General features: G+C 40.8%; 2 protein-coding genes across 6 annotated transcripts in view; both read left to right on the top strand.

Annotated features, from left to right (window-relative positions):
• Nucleotides 1-2,623: 2,623 nt before the first annotated feature.
• Nucleotides 2,624-8,748, top strand: LOC139555125 (transformer-2 protein homolog alpha-like). Of its 3 annotated transcripts, none has more exons than XM_071368637.1 (9): nt 2,624-2,815; nt 4,439-4,566; nt 4,723-4,867; nt 5,352-5,411; nt 5,686-5,874; nt 7,134-7,249; nt 7,534-7,725; nt 7,963-8,033; nt 8,164-8,748. In XM_071368637.1, exons 1-9 carry the CDS (start codon nt 2,780-2,782, stop codon nt 8,172-8,174), a joined length of 948 nt encoding a protein of 315 aa, XP_071224738.1. In that variant the 5' UTR covers nt 2,624-2,779; the 3' UTR covers nt 8,175-8,748. The 3 variants fall into 3 exon arrangements, with proteins under 3 accessions (XP_071224738.1, XP_071224740.1, XP_071224739.1); XM_071368638.1 differs by lacking the exon at nt 5,686-5,874 and adding an exon at nt 3,735-4,076 and having other exon boundaries at nt 2,679-2,815; XM_071368639.1 differs by lacking the exon at nt 5,686-5,874 and having other exon boundaries at nt 2,659-2,815.
• A 5,301-nt stretch (nt 8,749-14,049) lies between these two features.
• Nucleotides 14,050-19,494, top strand: part of igf2bp3 (insulin-like growth factor 2 mRNA binding protein 3) — a 43,767-nt gene continuing 38,322 nt past the window's right edge. For 2 of the 3 annotated variants that reach the window (XM_071368641.1, XM_071368642.1), the window contains exons 1-2: nt 16,079-16,831; nt 17,801-17,861. In XM_071368641.1, the coding sequence (XP_071224742.1) occupies nt 16,657-16,831; nt 17,801-17,861 (236 nt within the window). In that variant the 5' untranslated portion in view covers nt 16,079-16,656. Of the gene's footprint in view, nt 14,104-16,078; nt 16,832-17,800; nt 17,862-19,494 lie in introns of those variants that run through there. The other variant, XM_071368643.1, reaches the window with a different exon arrangement.

The raw sequence follows: 19,494 nt of genomic DNA on the forward strand, positions 1-19,494 counted from the left end.
ATTAGGGAGGTCAAGCAATAAATAGGCCATTGAGGCGAAATAATTACAATTTAGCATTAACACTGGAGTGATAGATGTGCAGATGATGATGTGCAAGTAGAGATACTGGGGTGCAAGAGGGTAAATAATAATTTGGGGATGAGGTAGTTGGATGTGCTATTTACAGATTGGCTGTGTACAGGTACAGTATTCGGTAAGCTGCTCTGACAGCTGATGCTTAAAGTTAGAGAGGGAGATATAAGACTCCAACTTCAGAGATTTTTGCAATTCGTTCCAGTCATTGGCAGCAAAGAACTGGACGGAAAGGCGGCCAAAGGAAGTGTTGGCTTTGGGGGTGACCAGTGCAATATACAGTTGAAGTCGGAAGTTTACATACACTTAGGTTGGAGTCATTAAAACTTGTTTTTCAACCACTCCACACATTTCTTGTTAACAAACTACAGTTTTGGCAAGTCGGTTAGGACATCTACTTTGTGCATGACACAAGTAATTTTTTAACAATTGTTTACAGACAGATTATTTCACTTATCATTCACTGTATCACAATTCCAGTGGGTCAGAAGTTTACATACACTAAGTTGACTGTGCCTTTAAACAGCTTGGAAAATTCCAGAAAATTATGTCATGGCTTTAGAAGCTTCTGATAAGATAATTGACATCATTTGAGTCATTGACATCATTGGAGGTTTACCTGTGGATGTATTTCAAGGCCTACCTTAAAACTCAGTGCCTCTTTGCTTGACATCATGGGGAAATTAAAAGAAATCAGCCAAGACCTCCCCAAAAAATTTGTAGACCTCCACAAGTCTGGTTCATCCTTGGGAGCAATTTCCAAATGCCTGAAGGTACCACATTCATCTGTACAAACAATAGTACGCAAATATAAACACCATGGGACCACGCAGCCGTCATACCGCTCAGGAAGGAGACGTGTTCTGTCACCTAGAGATGAATGTACTTTGGTGCGAAAAGTGCAAATCAATCCCAGAACAACAGCAAAGGACCTTGTGAAGATGCTGGAGGAAACCGGTACAAAAGTATCTATATCCACAGTAAAACGAGTCCTATATCGACATAACCTGAAAGGCCACTCAGCAAGGAGGAAGCCACTGCTCCAAAACCGCCATAAAAAAGTCAGACTACGGTTTGCAACTGCACATGGGGACAAAGATCGTACTTTTTTGGAGAAATGTCCTCTAGTCTGATGAAACAAAAATAGAACTGTTTGGCCATAATGACCATTGTTATGTTTGGAGGAAAAGGGTGAGGCTTGCAAGCCAAAGAACACCATCTCAACCGTGAAGCACGAGGGTGGCAGCATCATGTTGTGGGGGTGCTTTGCTGCAGGAGGGACTGGACAATTTCGGCATAATATGAGTCTGAAAGGAGAGTTTACAGTCTAACCAGACTCCTGCAGTTGAAGTCAGAAGTTTACATACACCTTAGCCAAATACATTTAAACTCAGTTTTTCACAATTCCTGACATTTAATCCTAGTAAAATTCCCTGTCTTAGGTCAGTTAGGATCACCACTTTATTTTAAGAATGTGAAATGTCAGAATAATAGAAGAGAGAATGATTTATTTCAGATTTTATTTATTTAATCACATTTCCAGTGGGTCAGAAGTTTACATAGCGACATTGATATATACAGAGAAAAGAGTAGGCCCGAGAATTGAACCCTGTGGCAACCCCATAGAGACTGCCAGAGGTCCGAACAACAGGCCCTCCGATTTGACACACTGAACTCTATCTGAGAAGTAGTTGGTGAACCAGGTGAGGCAGTCATTTGAGAAGCCAAAGCTATTGAGTCTGCTGATAAGAATGCGGTGATTGACAGAGTCGAAAGCCTTGGCCAGGTCGATGAAGACGGCTGCAGAGTACTGTCTTTTATCGATAGCGGTTATGATATCGTTAAGGACCTTGAGCGTGGCAGAGGTGCACCCGTGACTAGCTCGGAAACCAGATGGCATAGTGGAGAAGGTACAGTGGGATTCGAAATGGTCGGTGATCTGTTTATTAACTTGGCTTTCGAATATTTTAGAAAGGCAGGGCAGAATGGATATAGGTCTATAACAGTTTGTGGATCTCAGACGATATGAGAGGTTGAATAGGCTAGTAATAGGGGTTGCAACAATTTCGGCGGATAATTTTAGAAAGAGAGGGTCCTGATTGTCTAGCCCAGCTGATTTGTAAGGAACCAGATTTTGCCGCTCTTTCAGAACATCAGCTGTCTGGATTTGGGTGAAGGATAATCGATCATTGAAGTTATCAATTATCGTAGATCATATTTTCCTATTTCATGGGTTTTTTATTCACAAAGCAGTTGATCAACTGAGAGACAAATAGCCATGGCTGGGTATGGGTGGTCAGTATCCAACAATGTTCATATGGCAAATGGGTGGAGTTACAATGGCTTATTGGGGTACACATGTTTGGGGACCCTCTGGGTCATACAGAAATGGCCAGGAACACTATTGTAATACCTTAGCTACATCTGGTCAAGAATCTTAGTTTGTTATTCAGACATAGGCCTACAAGATCTGCATTTGAATTGAATCAATAAATGGATGGACTATAGAACCGTAGTATAAAGCAGGCGTGGCAGGAATCAAGATGACGTCGGCACAAAATCTGCAGTTGATAAACAAACTAAAAACTGCCGTCCTCCTCCGCCATCTTCCACCACGAGAAAGAGCAGAGAAACGCAAAGGAGGACGCTGTATTTTGTCTGAAAACGTTAGCTAGCTCACTAGCTATATCGTTAATCTCTTTGCAAAATGAGTGACATTGAGGATGGAAACTTCGATGGACGAGTAAGTATTAGCGTTGCAACGGAAACCAAAACAATGTTCTATCTTTCCTCCCTTGCTGACATACAGTACTCTAGCTAGCTAACTAACAGGGTAAGTTAATAACTAGCTACCTTTGTTAGCAACGTTGTTGCAAGCTAGCTTAGCATGCTAATTAGCGGTTTGAGCAGCTAACGTTAATTAACGCAACCAAATTCGTAATTTTAAAAAGGTAGCAAGATAGAAACACAATGTTGTAAGCTTACTAGGATACACTGGTTAGTTACTGTTAGTTAGTATAGTAGTACCTACGCAACGTTACCTTTCGCTAGTTGCCAGCCGAACAATACAATAACAGCTACGTCGCAAGCTAGTTAGGTGACGTTCACTTTTCTAGCTAGCTAACTGCCTAATGTTATCGCTATCTTTGGTTATCGTACATGACGCTACCCGTAGCATAAACATAACGTTATGCACATGACACAGAAACGAGCGAGTTCGCTATTCGATAGCTCTCAGGTAAGGTTGGTGCCTTTGTCGTACCAGTTGCAGTCAGGCAATCTGAGTTTCAAGCCACTCTTCCTTTCCTGTTTACAACAATCTTTCATTATAATCCTGTAGCTAAATAAATTAGCGGTCAAAGTAACGTAACATCTCACATCGTAGCTAATGATGAGAGTGAAACCGTTTTCTAAAGTCCTCTCACAATGTTCACTTACTCAGTGTTATGCTGCAACAGTGTATTACAATGTTGCTCTATTGAAAAGTTGTACTCATCACTAAACCCTTCTGAGATGAAGGGTAATAACTAAACAACTTTTGCAAGTATAGTTAGTCCTGCTATACTAGAGATACTGTAGACATTCATTATTTCACGAAATATTTTAAATTTTTCTATAAATTCATGATCTGTAATTCTATTGAATGTTCTTTTTTCATTAAGGTTATTGATCGTGAAGGATTTGAAGAGTTTTATCCAAGAATGTGGAAGAAAATATCCAAGAATAAACGAAGGCTTTTTTGAAAAACAGTTACAGAGCAGAACATAAAGTGGGAAGGGGAAAATGAATGAAACTGGAAGATTGGTGGTCAGATATAGAAGCGCTTGCAGTGTGTATGGCTAAAGGTGAAAATTGTTTCTATTTGGGGAAGAGAGAACCCGGAATCAGAAAATGAAAATGGAAAAAAGAAGAACGGCGAAGAACAGTAGAATTCCTGAGAGAAGGAAGTAGAGTATATAAAGAATCTGGAAGAAAGAATGAGTGTATCCCTAGGTTAAGTAAATGTACAGTATATGTTCCAAGTGTCTTTACACTACTATGCTCCATTTCTATAGTTTAAAAATGCATGATGACTTTAGTTTGACCCAGGTAGAAGAAATGAGACATGGGATATGTTAACATTATGACAGGGTTCTAGCATATTATTAATCCAAGTGAAGGAGTTTTTTTTTTTTTTCGTTTAAAAAAAAATCTTCTCTATCATATGTAATAGACGTGGTGGAACGCTAACACTTTCCTCCACAGTGTATGAGGTCTAGTGGTTTATGTCTGGCTTTGAAAAGTTGCTTGTGTGTGTTCCTTCTGAGTAATGTGTGTTTTAAGTATAAGAGGGGGCCTCTTTAACACGTGGCTACTGTAACATTAGGGCTCTCGCTCCCCATCCAAATCGGACCGTGGCAGTCCTGTCCGGGTCAAGTCAGAGAGCAGATCCGGCTCCGCAAGCCCATCCAGGGCCGCCAAACACTCAGAGTCTCGGTCCCGCTCTAAGTCCAGGTGAGTCTGTCCTCCTGTTATTTCTCTTAGCAGAAATAACTAATTGATTTCCATTCTATTTGTGAAGAGTGATGTGGGTTAAGTTGACAATTCTCTTGCTCTCCTCATTCCCTCATTCCTTCCTATGGCCCTCTCTCTCCTCCAACCTCTCTCCAGGTCTCACTCTCGGAGGCACTCCAACCGCAGGTACAGCCGCTCTCGCTCCCCCTCCAACCGGAAAAAGTCCCGTTCCTACAGCCCGGAATACCGGAAGAAGAAGAGCCAGAGCGAGTCACCTAACCGCCGCCATACCAGCAGCAGAGTGAGTGTCACATTGCTGACAGGTCAAAGGTCAGGGTCTGACTGCTGATGGAGTAGAGCAGTACTTCCCAACCCTCTCCTTGGTAACCACCAGATGTTTCACATATTTATTGTAATCCTAAATTGTCACATCTGGTTCAACTAGTCATGGGCTTGATTATTAGTTAACTAGTTAAAGCAAGTGTTCCAGTTTTTACTATGTGAAACATGATGGTTACAAAGAAGAGGGTTGGGAAACCCTGTGGTGGAGGAACAGCTCACTATGGTATAGAAAATACCAAATTGTCACATTTGTTAAGGGCTTACAGCTGCTGTATGTAATTGTGGAACTTTATTAGATGTGTGTACATAGTGATTTGTAGGTAGTGTTAATTTACAGCTCAGTGTGGTATAGAAAATACCAAAGCTGTATTGTCTGTTACAGGAAACAGAATGCTGTGACTTATTTAATAACCCTTTTATTAACCCTCCCTCTCTGTCAATAGAGCCATGACTTCAGAAAAGAGACATTCGGTCAGGGAGCAGGAGGTGATGAGGATGCCAGGGTATGTAGACATTCTTACCTTCTATCTTCTACATTAGAAGAGCACTGGAGTATTTTAATGTGAAGGGGGGCCTCCACATGCAAATCCTGGGGTCTAGCAGTAACGCTCCTGAATACCGTCACATGTATGACTCTCAGATCGGGGGTTGTGTGTAAGTGAGCGAGCGGGACTGAGGCGATGAGTGATTTACAGGTAACTCACATGCTACTCCCAGTGGCTGGTAATCTACTTGTTCCTATCAGCTACTGTGAAATCTGACCCCTTTGACCTCCAGGCGAACCCTGACCCCAACCAGTGCCTGGGGGTGTTTGGGCTGAGCCTGTACACCACGGAGAAGGACCTGAGGGAAGTGTTTGGCCGGTATGGCCCGCTGGCCGGGGTTAACGTGGTGTATGACCAGCGCACCGGGCGCTCCCGCGGCTTTGCATTTGTCTACTTCAAGAGGATTGACGACTCCAAGGAGGTATGGAACAAACGTAGCAGTCTGGGCCTCTTTCGCAATTTGTCTTTCCTCGATTATTGCATCCTCTCCTTGCTCCTCAACCTATTTTAGAAATGTTTTTAATTAACCTTTATTTAACTAGGCAAGTCAGTTAAGAACAAGTTATTATTCACAATGATGGCCTAGGAACAGTGGGTTAACTGCTTTGTTCACGGGCAGTATGACAGATTTTTACCATGTCAGCTCGGGGATTCGATCTAGCAACCTTTCGGTTACTGGCCCAACACTCTAACCACTAGGCTACCTGCCTTCCCTATTGGAGTAAAAGTTCTAAATCCCTGCCCTCAAACCTTCTTGTCCAATGGGTTTTAATAAGGATGAGAGGAAAGGGGAATCTAGGAAAGATTCATTGAGAGAGTGTTTGGGGAAAAAGTTGATGTATTATTCAGAACCAATTTTATCGTCATAAGAAGTGCTGTTGATCATTGGGTAATACCTAAGAATCGATGGTAACTTGTGGTGTCAAACGCCCTATTCCTCAACCTTGAATATCTAAAAGGTTCAAGATCCTGTTCATTTGCTAATTCATCTTGAACAATTGATATTGTCCACTGTCTAGTCTATGCTTTAGCTTTCATATTGTATCTGTTGTGTTAGGTGTGACTACTCATAAGCACCACCAGGTGTCAGGCTTGCCACTCAAAGTTCGCTGTGGTACCAGTCACACGGAACTCTTCACTGTAATGAAGGTTCTAAACCCAGAAGCCCAACATCGCAAGACTTTGAGGATTGCTTGCGAAGCAGACTCGGCAGACAGGGTTTGAGAAGTCATTCTTCCTTAATTTTCTTGAAATCTAAAGGCACAGCTTGGATATGCGCCAATGTCTTAAGTAACTGAACATGTTACTCCAACCTCGTGACAGTGACAACTTTATATCGAAGGAATGCCTTTGATTTGAAGGCCTGCACATGCGCAGTTCGGTGTGATACATTAGACCCGATGATGTGTTTCTGCATATGAGCTTAGCTAGCCAACGTCATCATGACATCGTCTGCAAGCGTGATCTGGGATTTCTATCGGAGAAGCAGTTTCAACGGCTGTGTTGGGACAGTGCAAGCCGTGCTCAGTATGCGCACGCATTAAACCGTGTCTTTACCCTTCACCCCAAAACTATCCCTGGGCAAGTAGAACCCAGAGTTGAGATGGCGAGAAGCTCATTTTCAGAGTAACTGATTTTAAACTCCTATCATTTGGTTACTCGTCTCTTTTTTTCCCCTAGGCGATGGAGCGTGCCAACGGTATGGAGCTGGACGGGAGACGTATCAGAGTGGACTTTTCCATCACCAAGAGGGCCCACACCCCTACGCCTGGCATCTACATGGGCCGACCCACACAGTAAGTATAGGATGGTTAATCTCTGCTCATTGTATGATTTTACAGATGTCTTGCTGCCAGTCTCCTGTGGGTATTGTGTGTCTGTTTTTTCTTACTTGGATGTCGTTGAGTGAAGTAATGATACTGGGAGATAGTATTACTTAGCTTATTGGTAGTTATGGGCTGTGTCTGAAATGGCACCCTGTCCCCTATATAGGGAACCTGGTGCCATATCGGATACAGCCAGGGATTGTTTTAGGGAATCCTGTAACTCTCAGTAAACATGAACTTGTCCCTTTCCTCAGTAATGATGGTGATGGTGGAGGTGGAGGTGGAGGAGAGCGAAACAGTGGCAGCAGTGGTGGAGGGAGGAGGGGTCGGGACTCGTACGACCGATACGACGATCGACGGGGCGGCGGCTACGACCGTGGATACGATCGGGGAGACCGAGGTGGAGACCGGGGATATGACAGATATGACGAGTACGACAAGTACAGGTGAGTTATACTCAGGATGTTGACTTTATTCAATAGATTCACATTGGAGATAACCTCAAGTAGCTACGAATATATTTGGAATAAATAAATAAAAATCTAGGGCTAACTCAACATTGCTGGTGTTCATGTTAAATTTGAGGGGATGAATGGGGTTACTTGTCCAATGCTGGCTGATATTGTGAGTTATTCCTTCTTACGCTAGTGTACATCTCTTTGTTCTCTCTCTCTCTCTTACAGTCGCAGGCGCTCTCCCTCTCCCTACTACAGTCGATACAGGTCACGTTCCAGGTCTCGCTCATACAGCCCACGTAAGTACACACACGTGCGCTGTTCACACACAAACACCTCAACAGCTTTTGTAAAAAATGTAAACCATTCTCTGGTGTTTGATGTCTGAGAGAGCCTTAGACACTAACATGCATAATTGTCTCTTTGCAGGACGATACTAACAAACTTCCATCAAGATTAAGTTTTCCTTTTCTTCGTGACCCACATTGGAACGGAGCCGTTTGGGAGCGTTGTCAAGCTAACTAAAGTGTTTATCAACAGACAAAATCTCCTCTGACTTCGCACGAAAGTCAGAGTTCGGACGGAGAGTCAGTCGTTTGTTTACGTGCTGTAGATGTCTTAATTTTTTTGACTTTTCGATGCATCCATGTAGTGTTTGCTAAAGACCTAGAGGGTGGTAATGAAACTCATTGAGCCTGTTTTGAGTATCTTTAAAACGTACCCTTCTCCATCACTGATCTGTAAGTGACTGTATAAGTGGAAGCATGGTATACATTTTATTGCTTTCACCAATCCAGCTTTGACAGATCAGTGATTACCTCAACGGAAGAAAGGATGTATTTAATATTCAAAGTATTCAAACAGGCTCTTTGGTTTTAGTAGGAGGAAATGTGAAATGTATCAGTGGATTGAGAGAAGGGTCTTTGAGTTGGGTGTTTGTCGGGATACCTCCGGAGATTTTTATTTTGATGTATGATTTTTTAATTTTTATGGAAATAAAAACCCAAATCTTGATGTGTGATGGTGATTGAGCTTGATTCTGATATGTAAGTGAAGCCGTAGGGGAACCACAAAAAAATGTCTCATAGATATGCATTAGTCACTACAGATGTTTATATTGATATTAAGAACATCTAGACCACAGTCCACATCCTAATCAACATGCATACAAATTCAAATATCTTCTGTGGAGAAATACCAAAACCCACACAAGATTTATGTTTTCCTGTTGGAGCAACAGAAATGTGATAACATGCGAAAGAAATGCTCATAAGAATGGTACACACATTTGTGCTACTCATGATTGATAAATGTGGCCATTGCTTTACAGACATCTATCCTTTTACTGAAATATACCTACTTCTCAAGCTTATATCCTATTTCCTGTTTTTCATTGTATTCATCTCTGATCAAACAAGTGAATAATCACGCTTCCTATTTGCCCCTCTGTTTTACTATGTAATGATACACTCGTCCAACTCCTTTTTATAGGGTGTGTTCAGCACTGTGAAGCATTCACAACACTGCAGATAGCAATACACTATCTCTATAGAGGACACAGCATTGTTTGTGCCCCATTATGGTGCCATTGAGACCATCTCCATTTTGAAGTAGTCAAGTTTCTTCTATTCTGAGTTGGTAAACAAAGGGAGCATACTGCCACCTGGAGTGTTTGAATAGGTAAAGGTTGGCAATTTACTGCTACCTGCAGTTATGGAATGTTGCCTCATGAGTATAATTCATTGGCTGATACCTACTGATGACCTGGATGAAATTATGTGATCCTTCCTTAACCCATAGCAAGACTCCCCAGTTGATTACTTCAAATTTGTGAAAGTTCTCAATGGTGCTGCCCATTTTAAAACTGTTCTTTGGGCACTAGTCTGCTCTATATCTATGCAATACACTCCACAGAAATAACCTGTTGTCCACATAAAATGGAAATTACTGCTCTATTTTCAGTTTTCTGTCTTCAATCCTCAAGAGGGCACAACTACAGGAAGTTAAAATTGAAATGTGTGGTGTGAAACAGATCATTTCTCGGTCATGTAGAATAGACCACAGGGATTATGTTTCAGCTCAGCTCTATGAATTGCATTTATATCTGCCACGCTGAATAATCCAATCAGACAGAGAGTGACACACCTTGTCTGAGAAAATGCTCAACAGAATGGGTGTGATCCACAAAGTCAATTGTGTGATCAGTTGGGGGGACCATCAATCTAATTAACACACGTATTGGTATGGAGAGGAGGAAGGGTAAAGAAGAAGTGCAAATGAAGAGCATTGTGATTCAGGCAGGTTAGTTGACTGATCAGAAGCAGTGATAGAGGCGTGGGGTGGAAACCACGTTTATCTGGAGTATCGGGAGACCTTGAAACTAATGATACCGGAGCCCACTGAAGTGGGTAATGGCTACCATCACACCACTGACGACACTGTGGTTTCTATAGGGTCAGGAACATAAACATTAGAAAATAATGCTATAGTTTGTTTTAAGAGCAAATTATTTTTAATCAAAAATACAGTTACAAGGGAAAACATAAGTAGACCAGCCCTACTAGTTTATGTTGACCAATAGAGTTTCATCTTCCCCTTGCAAATGGTTGAATTACAGTAGAGTTGCACATGTTTGAAAGAGGGTAAACACATGTCATAAGACCACTTTCACCTTTCTTTGACCGCCTTTATCAGCACCACCATCTGCTGGTGAATAGTAATGCAAACATGGTTGAAAATTCATTATAGGGGACAAATGCAGACAGAAGAGTAAGTTTTACCTGCAGGATGGTGAGGCGTTACACTGAATGAGACGGGAAACATCATAGTCAATTAAATCATATCCAAACACTGGTGAATCAAACATGCTGACCTTAAACCAATAAAACAAAGTTGTTTAAGGAAATGTAAAAGTTACTTTAACATGAGTGGAAACCAAATGAGGGGCCCTTGAGGTTGAACCCCAACAACTGCACGGCTATCTCTGCTATATGTCTGCAAGGAGAAAGTGGAGCAAGAATAACCTCTGCCAGAGACAGAAGATGACAGTCAATGAAGTAGACCAGACCCAGCTGCTATTGCATTGGTGTCTATGGGAGACACCCAGTTAAGTAGACTGGAACTGACATTTTTTTCCAATGGCAAACGGCCTGAGTGAACTATCTATATTTATCCACCATATTTGCCTCTGCCTCACAGTCAAGATGAGTTGATAGGCTATTCCCTGACCTCATGGTCAGAGGCATAATGTGTGTCTCAAAGAGCAGCCATAATCCCTATATAGTGCATTCCTAATGAGTAGTTCCGCCTGGTTCCAAAACATCCCAAGCTCCTACCGCTTCTGTGTTTTCAGATTTGAAAGGACCAGATAGGTGTAAGCAACATGGTGAGAGCAATCTAATGTATTCTCTGCCATATTGCTTAAACCTATCTGTCTCTTTCAGATCTGTAAACACCAAAGAAGTAGTTACTTTTACTCAGTTATTATTCAGTATGATTATGTAGTACCTAAATTAATCAGACAATATCCATTTTCCAATTACCAAAGGCCAATTCAAGATTTTCCTCTTGTAGGACAATAAACGTGATTCTGATTCTGGGTGCAAATTTCACACCATGTCAGTTTAAAACATGATGTACATTCTAGAATATAGAACAGACATGATCCACTATCATGCAATACATAAGTTATTACACTCTATTCATCACACTTCTATCTGCAAGATTCTGAACATTGCACTCCGCTAAATGTCCACTTATTGTTAATTTAAAAAAAATTACCAGCTTGCAGGCCAGGATTGGTTTTATTGGTGAGATGTGTTTCAATATGTTTGCTTTTCAAACTTAGCATGCAGAAGCTTGGTCTGAACTTCAGAAAACTATCTCTCTGAAGTATTTTTTGCTATCTTCTTCTAAATGAAAGTGTGTGTTATATAGTACATTTTACAAGAGGCACTAGGTACAGTTGATTAATAGAACACCAATAAATAACCGTTTCAAAATACACCAAAATCAAACATTGATCACAAATGAATTATATGTCAATTCCAAAATTAATTGGAAATGAGTGAATAAATTAACATAGCCTATTGTAATATATAAGTACGGTAAGGCTTGGAAGTGTTCATATTAAGTGACTTGAAGTGTAGTTTGCATCAGAGCTTAGGTCAGTTCCATGTCACTTTAAGTCCACTCAGGAACTAATTTGATATCATTTAATTAATAAACAATATTTAGATTAATTTTCAACTCATGAGGTTACTTGAACAGAAATTAAATTAATATGCATAATATTCTCTGAGGGTTTCGTTCATAAATGTGTTTTCTGTATTGAATTGGAGTAAAAAAAATCTACCATGAAATGATGATATACTGCAACTTGATACTAGAGATAATTTCTATCAAGAAAATTAGCTGACATATAAATACAATCTGTTGATTTATTGTTTCATGTAATATTGTACAGTGTCTGAAATACTATTTTCTGGACAGGTTTCTAACAACAAGTTAACTGCTGTTATCAAACAAATATTTAATTATTATAACATTCCTAAAAGTCACATTTCCTAAGCTATTTGTAAGTTTATGACAATAAACATTGGTGAACATCTTCACCAGCTATACTATGCTTCACTAATTGAAAAGATCACACTTACATTCACATAAAATAGGCCTAGATCCAAAGACTGGCAAAACTGTCAAAAAGGGTCTTGAACAACAATTTGAACAATTATATTGTTTTTAGAATGATCATTGAAGTAGACCTAGGCAGAACACCGCCATTTTCTGTGCAGAAGATATTAGTGAAAGTCTATAGCGTGACCTCACAGGGGAAAAGACCAATCTATTTCGAAAAAAACTTTAAAATGTAAGGCACATTTAATGCAATTTAAGTGTAATCTATGAATGCTGGTCGCAATAAGTTATTTATCCGTATCATATCGATTATATAAATCGTCGGAGAAAAGTTCTCACACACGTTTTTTCAATATTCACTACAACATGGCGTTCACGACAAGAATGCACCATACATTCTAGTTTAAGCAATCAGCCAATGGAATGCATTGAGACTAACAAGAGATGATTCGAGATATTCGACTGAAGTATAAATAAATAGATAAGGGGATTTCACTCAAAACGGTTCCCCTGTTTCACTAAACGACGGGAACGAGTGAGACATTGATCCTCCACATCACGACACAGAAATACATAGCCTATTGTTTAAACTTAAACATTGCGTCATTATGGAATGAAATATAATCGTATTTGGTCTTAAAATCTCACCGATGTTCCCCGTGTGCTTTCAATTCTTAAAAATCTCAAATCATTCCATGCAAGACGCAGTCTTTGGTATATTAATCTTTCTTTATTTAAGCCTGTTTAGCCCTAAGGAATAAAGTTTTCCTCCAAAGAATGGGGGCGGGGACTTTTTCTGTACATTCTTCACGGATATATTCACCACTTTGCAGTTACTGAGCGCATTGTACAAGCCTGGAATGGTAGCGAAGAGAAGGACTGCGTACATTGGTTGGATGTAAACAAAGTGTAGAATCTCAGTCACACTGATAGTCCAATATTTTATATATTTGAACACATAGTATATTTCACATTTCCAGAAAAGTGTCTTATATAAACATTGTGTTATTTCACAACAGACGGAATTAGAGTTCGGCTCATTGAATAAATCGACTCAATTGTGCGGGTTTATTGAACGAATAGGCTAGACTATTGAACTAAACGAATTCATTACACGGTTGTTTATTGGAAGGCAAGTAGACTTTTATGGTGAGGAAAAGATGACACATCCTTATGTTCACCATTTAATACATTACAGGGGAATTTGCGAAGCAGACGAACATGTAGGCCTAATATTGGTGTTTGAAACCATCTAATTTACCTCGTAATCACTTTTTTGGGATTTATAATATAATTTCCATCTCCCAACTTTCTCATTGACCAACACAAATAATGGGACTGTTCTTGTGGAGTAGCATAACATGTATCTAGTCGCATTTGAATTATTTCGTTAGATTAGGAACGTGCTATTACCTTTCTCCATAAACAGTGAAAAAACAGTTATTTTCGCGCGCTGATTCATATAGAACAGCCGTACAGAAGAGCCAATGAATGAACACGCTGAGCTCGAGCCAGCAAGAGTAGTGGGGAGCGAGAATGAGTTCTTTGATTGGTCAGTCTTTCCAACCAATAGGAGCGCATTCTATATTTGGCCAGCATAGAGTATGTCAATTTAAGGTGCTGCCAGTGCCAAAGCAGAGGGCCTACCGTCTTAGGCAATTCCCAGTTTACTTATTTTTGCCTAACATGAACATGTCCATGAAACTCAATTGTTCTTATGTTGTCTAGAAACGAGTAAGTAACTTTTCCTGCAGTTATACATGTGAAGAAGGTATTTTAGCAGTATGCCATGACGTGTTGGCAATGCCTACACACGATTTAAAAGTTGAATAAACTATATGCATGCACAAATGGTATAGATACTGGCTAAATGATGGGCTATCCTGCTCTGGTATGTGTGTGTAAAACACTATTCAACAGTGGCCATCCATGCGTTTCGAATTAAATTTAATGGATTACACTTTCATTCTATTATTATTCCATCCAAATTTCTTCATACCTTTTTTATTTTCACCATAAAAGGAAAGTCCATGCTTTTGATGAATGTTAACACTAATTGAATCTAGAACACAAATGGAGAATAAACTTGTTTCAGAACGTTTTTAGGAAGGAAGGAAGAGAAGTCTATCCATTGTAGCGCCATTCAGAGCAACGAGGCGCATAGGCAGTGGGTCGCACATTGTAGGCTTGTGTGTAACATGGATCACTTCGATTCAATTAACCTAACTAAATAACGTTGTATTGCTACTTTTGTTGGCGCCTTTGAACTCTCCCGGGACCAATGAAGTAACAAATTAGCAATGGAAGTAAGGCTATCAGAATGGATAAGGGAATGAGATCATCCCTAGGCTATGCTAAATGTAGCATACTAATTTAGTAAAACTGCTTGGGAATGACTCCATGTTTGAATTTTACACAATACATATTGACAAGTTTAATTGTCTGAAGACATGTGCTAGGCCCAGCCAGGATGCATTTGAATGAAACTTGCTTGCTTGTTACATTTGTCGCCAGTTCGGTAGGGTCACTTATCTGTATGAAGAAACCCCTCCCTCTCTGTACGTAGCCTATATCAGAGAGGAAAGAGGCGAAGCGAGATGATTTACTCCTCCTAAAATCTGTCCACATGAGATAAGTCCCTTTTTGTTTGGAGGTCTATGAGCGTGAGAGTGTCGAATTACGTAAAGCTTATTTGATCAAATTTAAGTTTCGTAATGTTTAGGCTGTTACAAATGTACTGTTTAAGAAAAACAACTTAGTTGTGCCTTTTGTTCACACCTGTATATGCCCTCTTATTGGCTAGAATGGTCCCACCTGATCTCGCCTGCTTTCAATCATTGACCACATGTATTTCCATTGTTAGAGCGGTCACTCTACTATCTTGTCAATATGTAATGGTCATCGTTGCCTACATACCCACGCCATAAATGTAATAACAGGTTCACCGTATGCAGTAATAGTAGAGACAGAAGAGGAAGCGAGACACCCACTCGCTGTTTTTTTTCTGGTTCAATGAAAGTCAATTAACTAAGTAGACCAGACCCAGCTGCTATTGCATTGGTGTCTATGGGAGACACACCCGGTCAAGTAGACTGGAACGGACGGTTTCTTTTCTATGGTAAAAAGCTTGAGTGAACTATCTTCATTTATTCACCATCTTGGTAGTAGCAAGCTGAATATATTTCTGGTTCTTCTATAGGTTTCTTCTCCAGAGAAGTGTTTTCGAAAACAAGCAATCTTGCCCCAGACACCTTATTCCCCTCTCTGCCATTTCGTGTGGACATGGACAGATCAGGCATGTCACTGTATTGTAGAGCAGTGAACCACTTCAATCTTCGTAGAGAAGATGGATGCCGTCATGTGGATGGTAGGAAACGTGTCATTCCCATGTTGACCGGGCCATGGGCCTAGTAGGGGTGGACGCATTCTAGACTTTCATTGATTCAATCCAATCTAATGTGTTTCACATGCATACATTGTAACAACATCGTACGATTTAAATTATGAATGGCACCTCCCCCAAGATACTTGTTCCATACAGTAGGCCTACACCCACCGCAGGTTCGCATGCGTGCGCGCAAGCCCCCGCAACACTGCTGTCCCCCTGCTATGGGCGTGCGTGAGTCCACTGCCGTTTTACTATTTCGACCAGCGACCAATGGGAAGCGAGGGTTTGCAGAGAAAGGCACACAAATGTGATTCTAGTAAAAGATACACTGGGTTCTCACGGAATCCCTTAACGCACGTAGCTCTCCAGGTTTTCCCCCAACACCAATCCACTCTTACCCTCTCCATGGTCCCCGTGACATTTTTCCAATACAACACTTAATTGAGCAACTGAGATTCTTCACGTGCGTGGTTGATTTGTAGTTTGAACACGTGGCTCATTCAAATTAGCCGGAATATCCGTTTTTTTTTTTCTTACCTCTTCTCTTTCTTGGTTTCTATTCAGAGGCGGGTGCGAACCTTAACGTGTGACATTCTCTAGGCCAAGGGGGTTTGATGAAGACAAAAAAGTAGTTATTTCCTTTTCAACGAGCCCGCCATCGTTTTTGAGAGAAGGAATAAATAATTATTTTTTTGTGCGCAATAGAGGGGCGAGGAAGCGCAAACACCGACGAGGTAGCCCGTCAAATATATCTGTGGCTCGGACGACCGGGGGAAGCACGCCGCCACCACCACTCCGTTTAGTAGTAAGGCGATTTTGGCGACTCCAAACACTGCACACCCGAGATATTAAATAACGGTTAACCTTCTGCGTAAAGGTTGTCCATTTCAGCGCAGAACATGAATAAGCTGTACATTGGAAATGTGAGTGAAGAGGCGAGTGCGGAGGACTTGGAAACTATATTTGAGCAGTGGAAGATTCCGCACAGTGGTCCGTTTCTCGTCAAAACTGGTTATGCGTTCGTGGATTGCCCCGATGAAAAGATTGCAATGAAGGCCATCGACATTCTTTCAGGTGAGACATTTTTAAAAAAGGCGTTCGAGTGGTGCGTAAAGGGTGCTTTAATTGTGGAAATTGCTACGGGTTTACTTTAACCTCTTTAGATGGATGCATGGAGCCCAATTGGACCGGGGTGTATCCAGGCTGGTCTTGCCTCTCACTTGGTACCTGACACCGTATAAGGAAAGTCCATGTCTTTGATTAATTCAGAGTGTTACCACTAATTTAATCTACTACAAAAACCGTGAAGAAACTTGTTTCAGAACGAACGAAGGAAGAGAACGCCTATCCATTGTAGCGCCATTCAGAGTAATGGGGCGGACAGGCAGTGGCCGCTCAATGTAGGCTTGTGTGTAACATGGATCACTCAGATTAAATTAACTAAATATAACTGTTGTATTGCTACTTTTGTTTGCCGCCTTTGAACTTGCACGGTCTCCGATGACCAACCAAGTAACAAAGTTGCAATGGAAGTATGGAAGTATGGCCTAACTTGTTAAATTGTAGCACACAACAGTGCATTTGCTTATACTGACACACCAGGTGGCTTCATTGTGTATTGGTAAAATGAAGGCCAACGAAATGTAAGACCATTGCCAAATTACGTTATATGTAACATTTAGAAACTACAACTGTACGAAATGTGAGAGGAAAAAGTGGTATTCTGCAGGCCACAATCTAGAAATATATCTAACATTTTACGAAATGTTATCGTATTTAGCTCAGGTGTCGTGGACTTGTCACAGTTACCACATTTAACCTTTTCAAATTGGCATTCACGTTGGCTGATATTAACTTCGTGAACATTTGTAATTTTTATGGTCATACAATTGTGCCACCGATTTCATTTTAAAGACATTTCGTGCAAGGACTTTTTGGACATAAACTAGGCTAGTTGAGGCCTACTTTTGGCTGCCTGTGAGAACAGTTGAAGAGCAATAAAATAATTGTGAACTAAAATTGCTTTTATTCTCCTCACTATAGGTAAAGTTGACCTACATGGAAAACTCCTAGAGGTGGAGCACTCTGTCCCTAAACGTCAAAGGTAAATTCTGATTATAATCTCCTAATGTCCAAATTGTTAATTTATTCTGCTGTTGTCCTCCAAATTGTACAAATTTCCATGACCCTTTTATGGAAACATGTTAACGTTATTTGATTGAAGTCGTCTGATTTGTGTCTTGTGATTGTGTAGTCAGTGGGTTTGGAGCGTCAGCAGGAAGTGAAGGGGCGGAATGTCTGTTATTTTGTGGAAAAAGCAGAAAATATTGGGCTGCGTGTGTAGGGGTTGAGTTTTAAGGGCATGAGGGATGTCACCTCGTCACGCCTATGGCAACCTAAAATGAGGCCACTTAAAAAATATTTTACACACCATACCCATCTGTGGAAGAGGTTAGGCTGTTTAGTGCACATCTCCAGTGTTGTAGGGCTATTTATGCAGCAATGGCCTACTGGGCCTCCTTAGGTGTGGATGTGTGTGTGCTGAAGGGTAGGCACTCTGAAGTCGTCCATTTGAGAAGGATCTGCCCGTCATTCTCTCTGCCTGCCCCACGCTTCCGCCCTCCTTCGCTCGTATATTGAGGTTGTGCACGAGATGGACTCCCAAACGCGATAGGAATGGGCGGTTTGGGTCCTAGTCACAGGGGAAAAAACGGCCTGATAAAAAAAACATGTAGCTCCATGTACACAGTCAAACGGATTATACTGTGCTGATTTACGTGGAAGCGGGACAATAAATGCAACAATTCGGCGTGGCGTGTAGGATTTCCGCCACTTTACACATTTTGGCCATTTATTAAACTTCTTGCATTTTAATTGCAATCATTTGAAATTAGTAATTAAATTAGTGTAATTTGGAGGAAGAGGATTTGGCGCCAAATTGCACTTTAATGAGTTATAAATTAATATGCTTTTTAATTAGTTAGTGGGCTATATGCAGTGCATAATGGCTACTGCTAGGTTGGTATGGAATTAGAATAAAGCATGTGATAACCACGTTTCAAAATGAACAATGGAAGTGACGTTTGAGTGCATTGATTTTTATAATTGCCAATATGACCATTTAGGCCTGCTAAATCAAATCTGTTTTATTGACGTTCTGCACAAAATGGCTGAACATATTTGACATTCTATAATTTATTATAGTGGACATATTTATTAGCATGGTTTGAAATTACCATGCATTGAATTGTCGAGGTTAGGCCTATTGATGTTTGACAAGGGCCTTCACCTGAATGGATTGAATGCCTTTAGCATGCTCGTTATTGGCATGGAATCATCATGAAGGTATTAAAAAAAAAAATCAAATCACTCTGGTCAATTTGCTGACCTTTCTCCTTCCAAAGTGGTGCAACTTATTTTTTGCTAAATGATTAGTCTGTGTAGGTTTACACACACTGGCAATTTTTAGTAGTATGTCTTACATTTCACTATAAGCCTCCATCTACAAAAAACGGTGAGGGGGGGGGGGGCATAAAGGTGATGTCCCCCTTTTGCCACAGGAAAGGTTATAGGCGCAACTGGGAACAGTATCCTGCCCATTACACACACTGGGGTGTCCACTGGGGCCCGTCTTTGCATTCCAGCCTGCTGATTATCAGCTGGAGGCTCAGCCATCACCACGACTTAACCTTTGAACTGGCTGGGGAAGTGTGAGCAGGGAGGCAGAGTCTCCCAGA

This window comes from Salvelinus alpinus, chromosome 26 (genome assembly GCF_045679555.1).
Source record: "Salvelinus alpinus chromosome 26, SLU_Salpinus.1, whole genome shotgun sequence".
NCBI lineage: Eukaryota > Metazoa > Chordata > Actinopteri > Salmoniformes > Salmonidae > Salvelinus > Salvelinus alpinus.

Coding starts and splice junctions, on each gene's coding strand:
- LOC139555125 (XM_071368637.1), top strand. CDS start 2,780: ATGAGTGACATTGAGGATGGAAACTTCGATGGACGA. Junction 4,868..5,351: donor GCCGCCATACCAGCAGCAGA/GTGAGTGTCACA, acceptor CTCTGTCAATAG/AGCCATGACTTCAGAAAAGA. Junction 5,875..7,133: donor GGATTGACGACTCCAAGGAG/GTATGGAACAAA, acceptor TTTTTCCCCTAG/GCGATGGAGCGTGCCAACGG.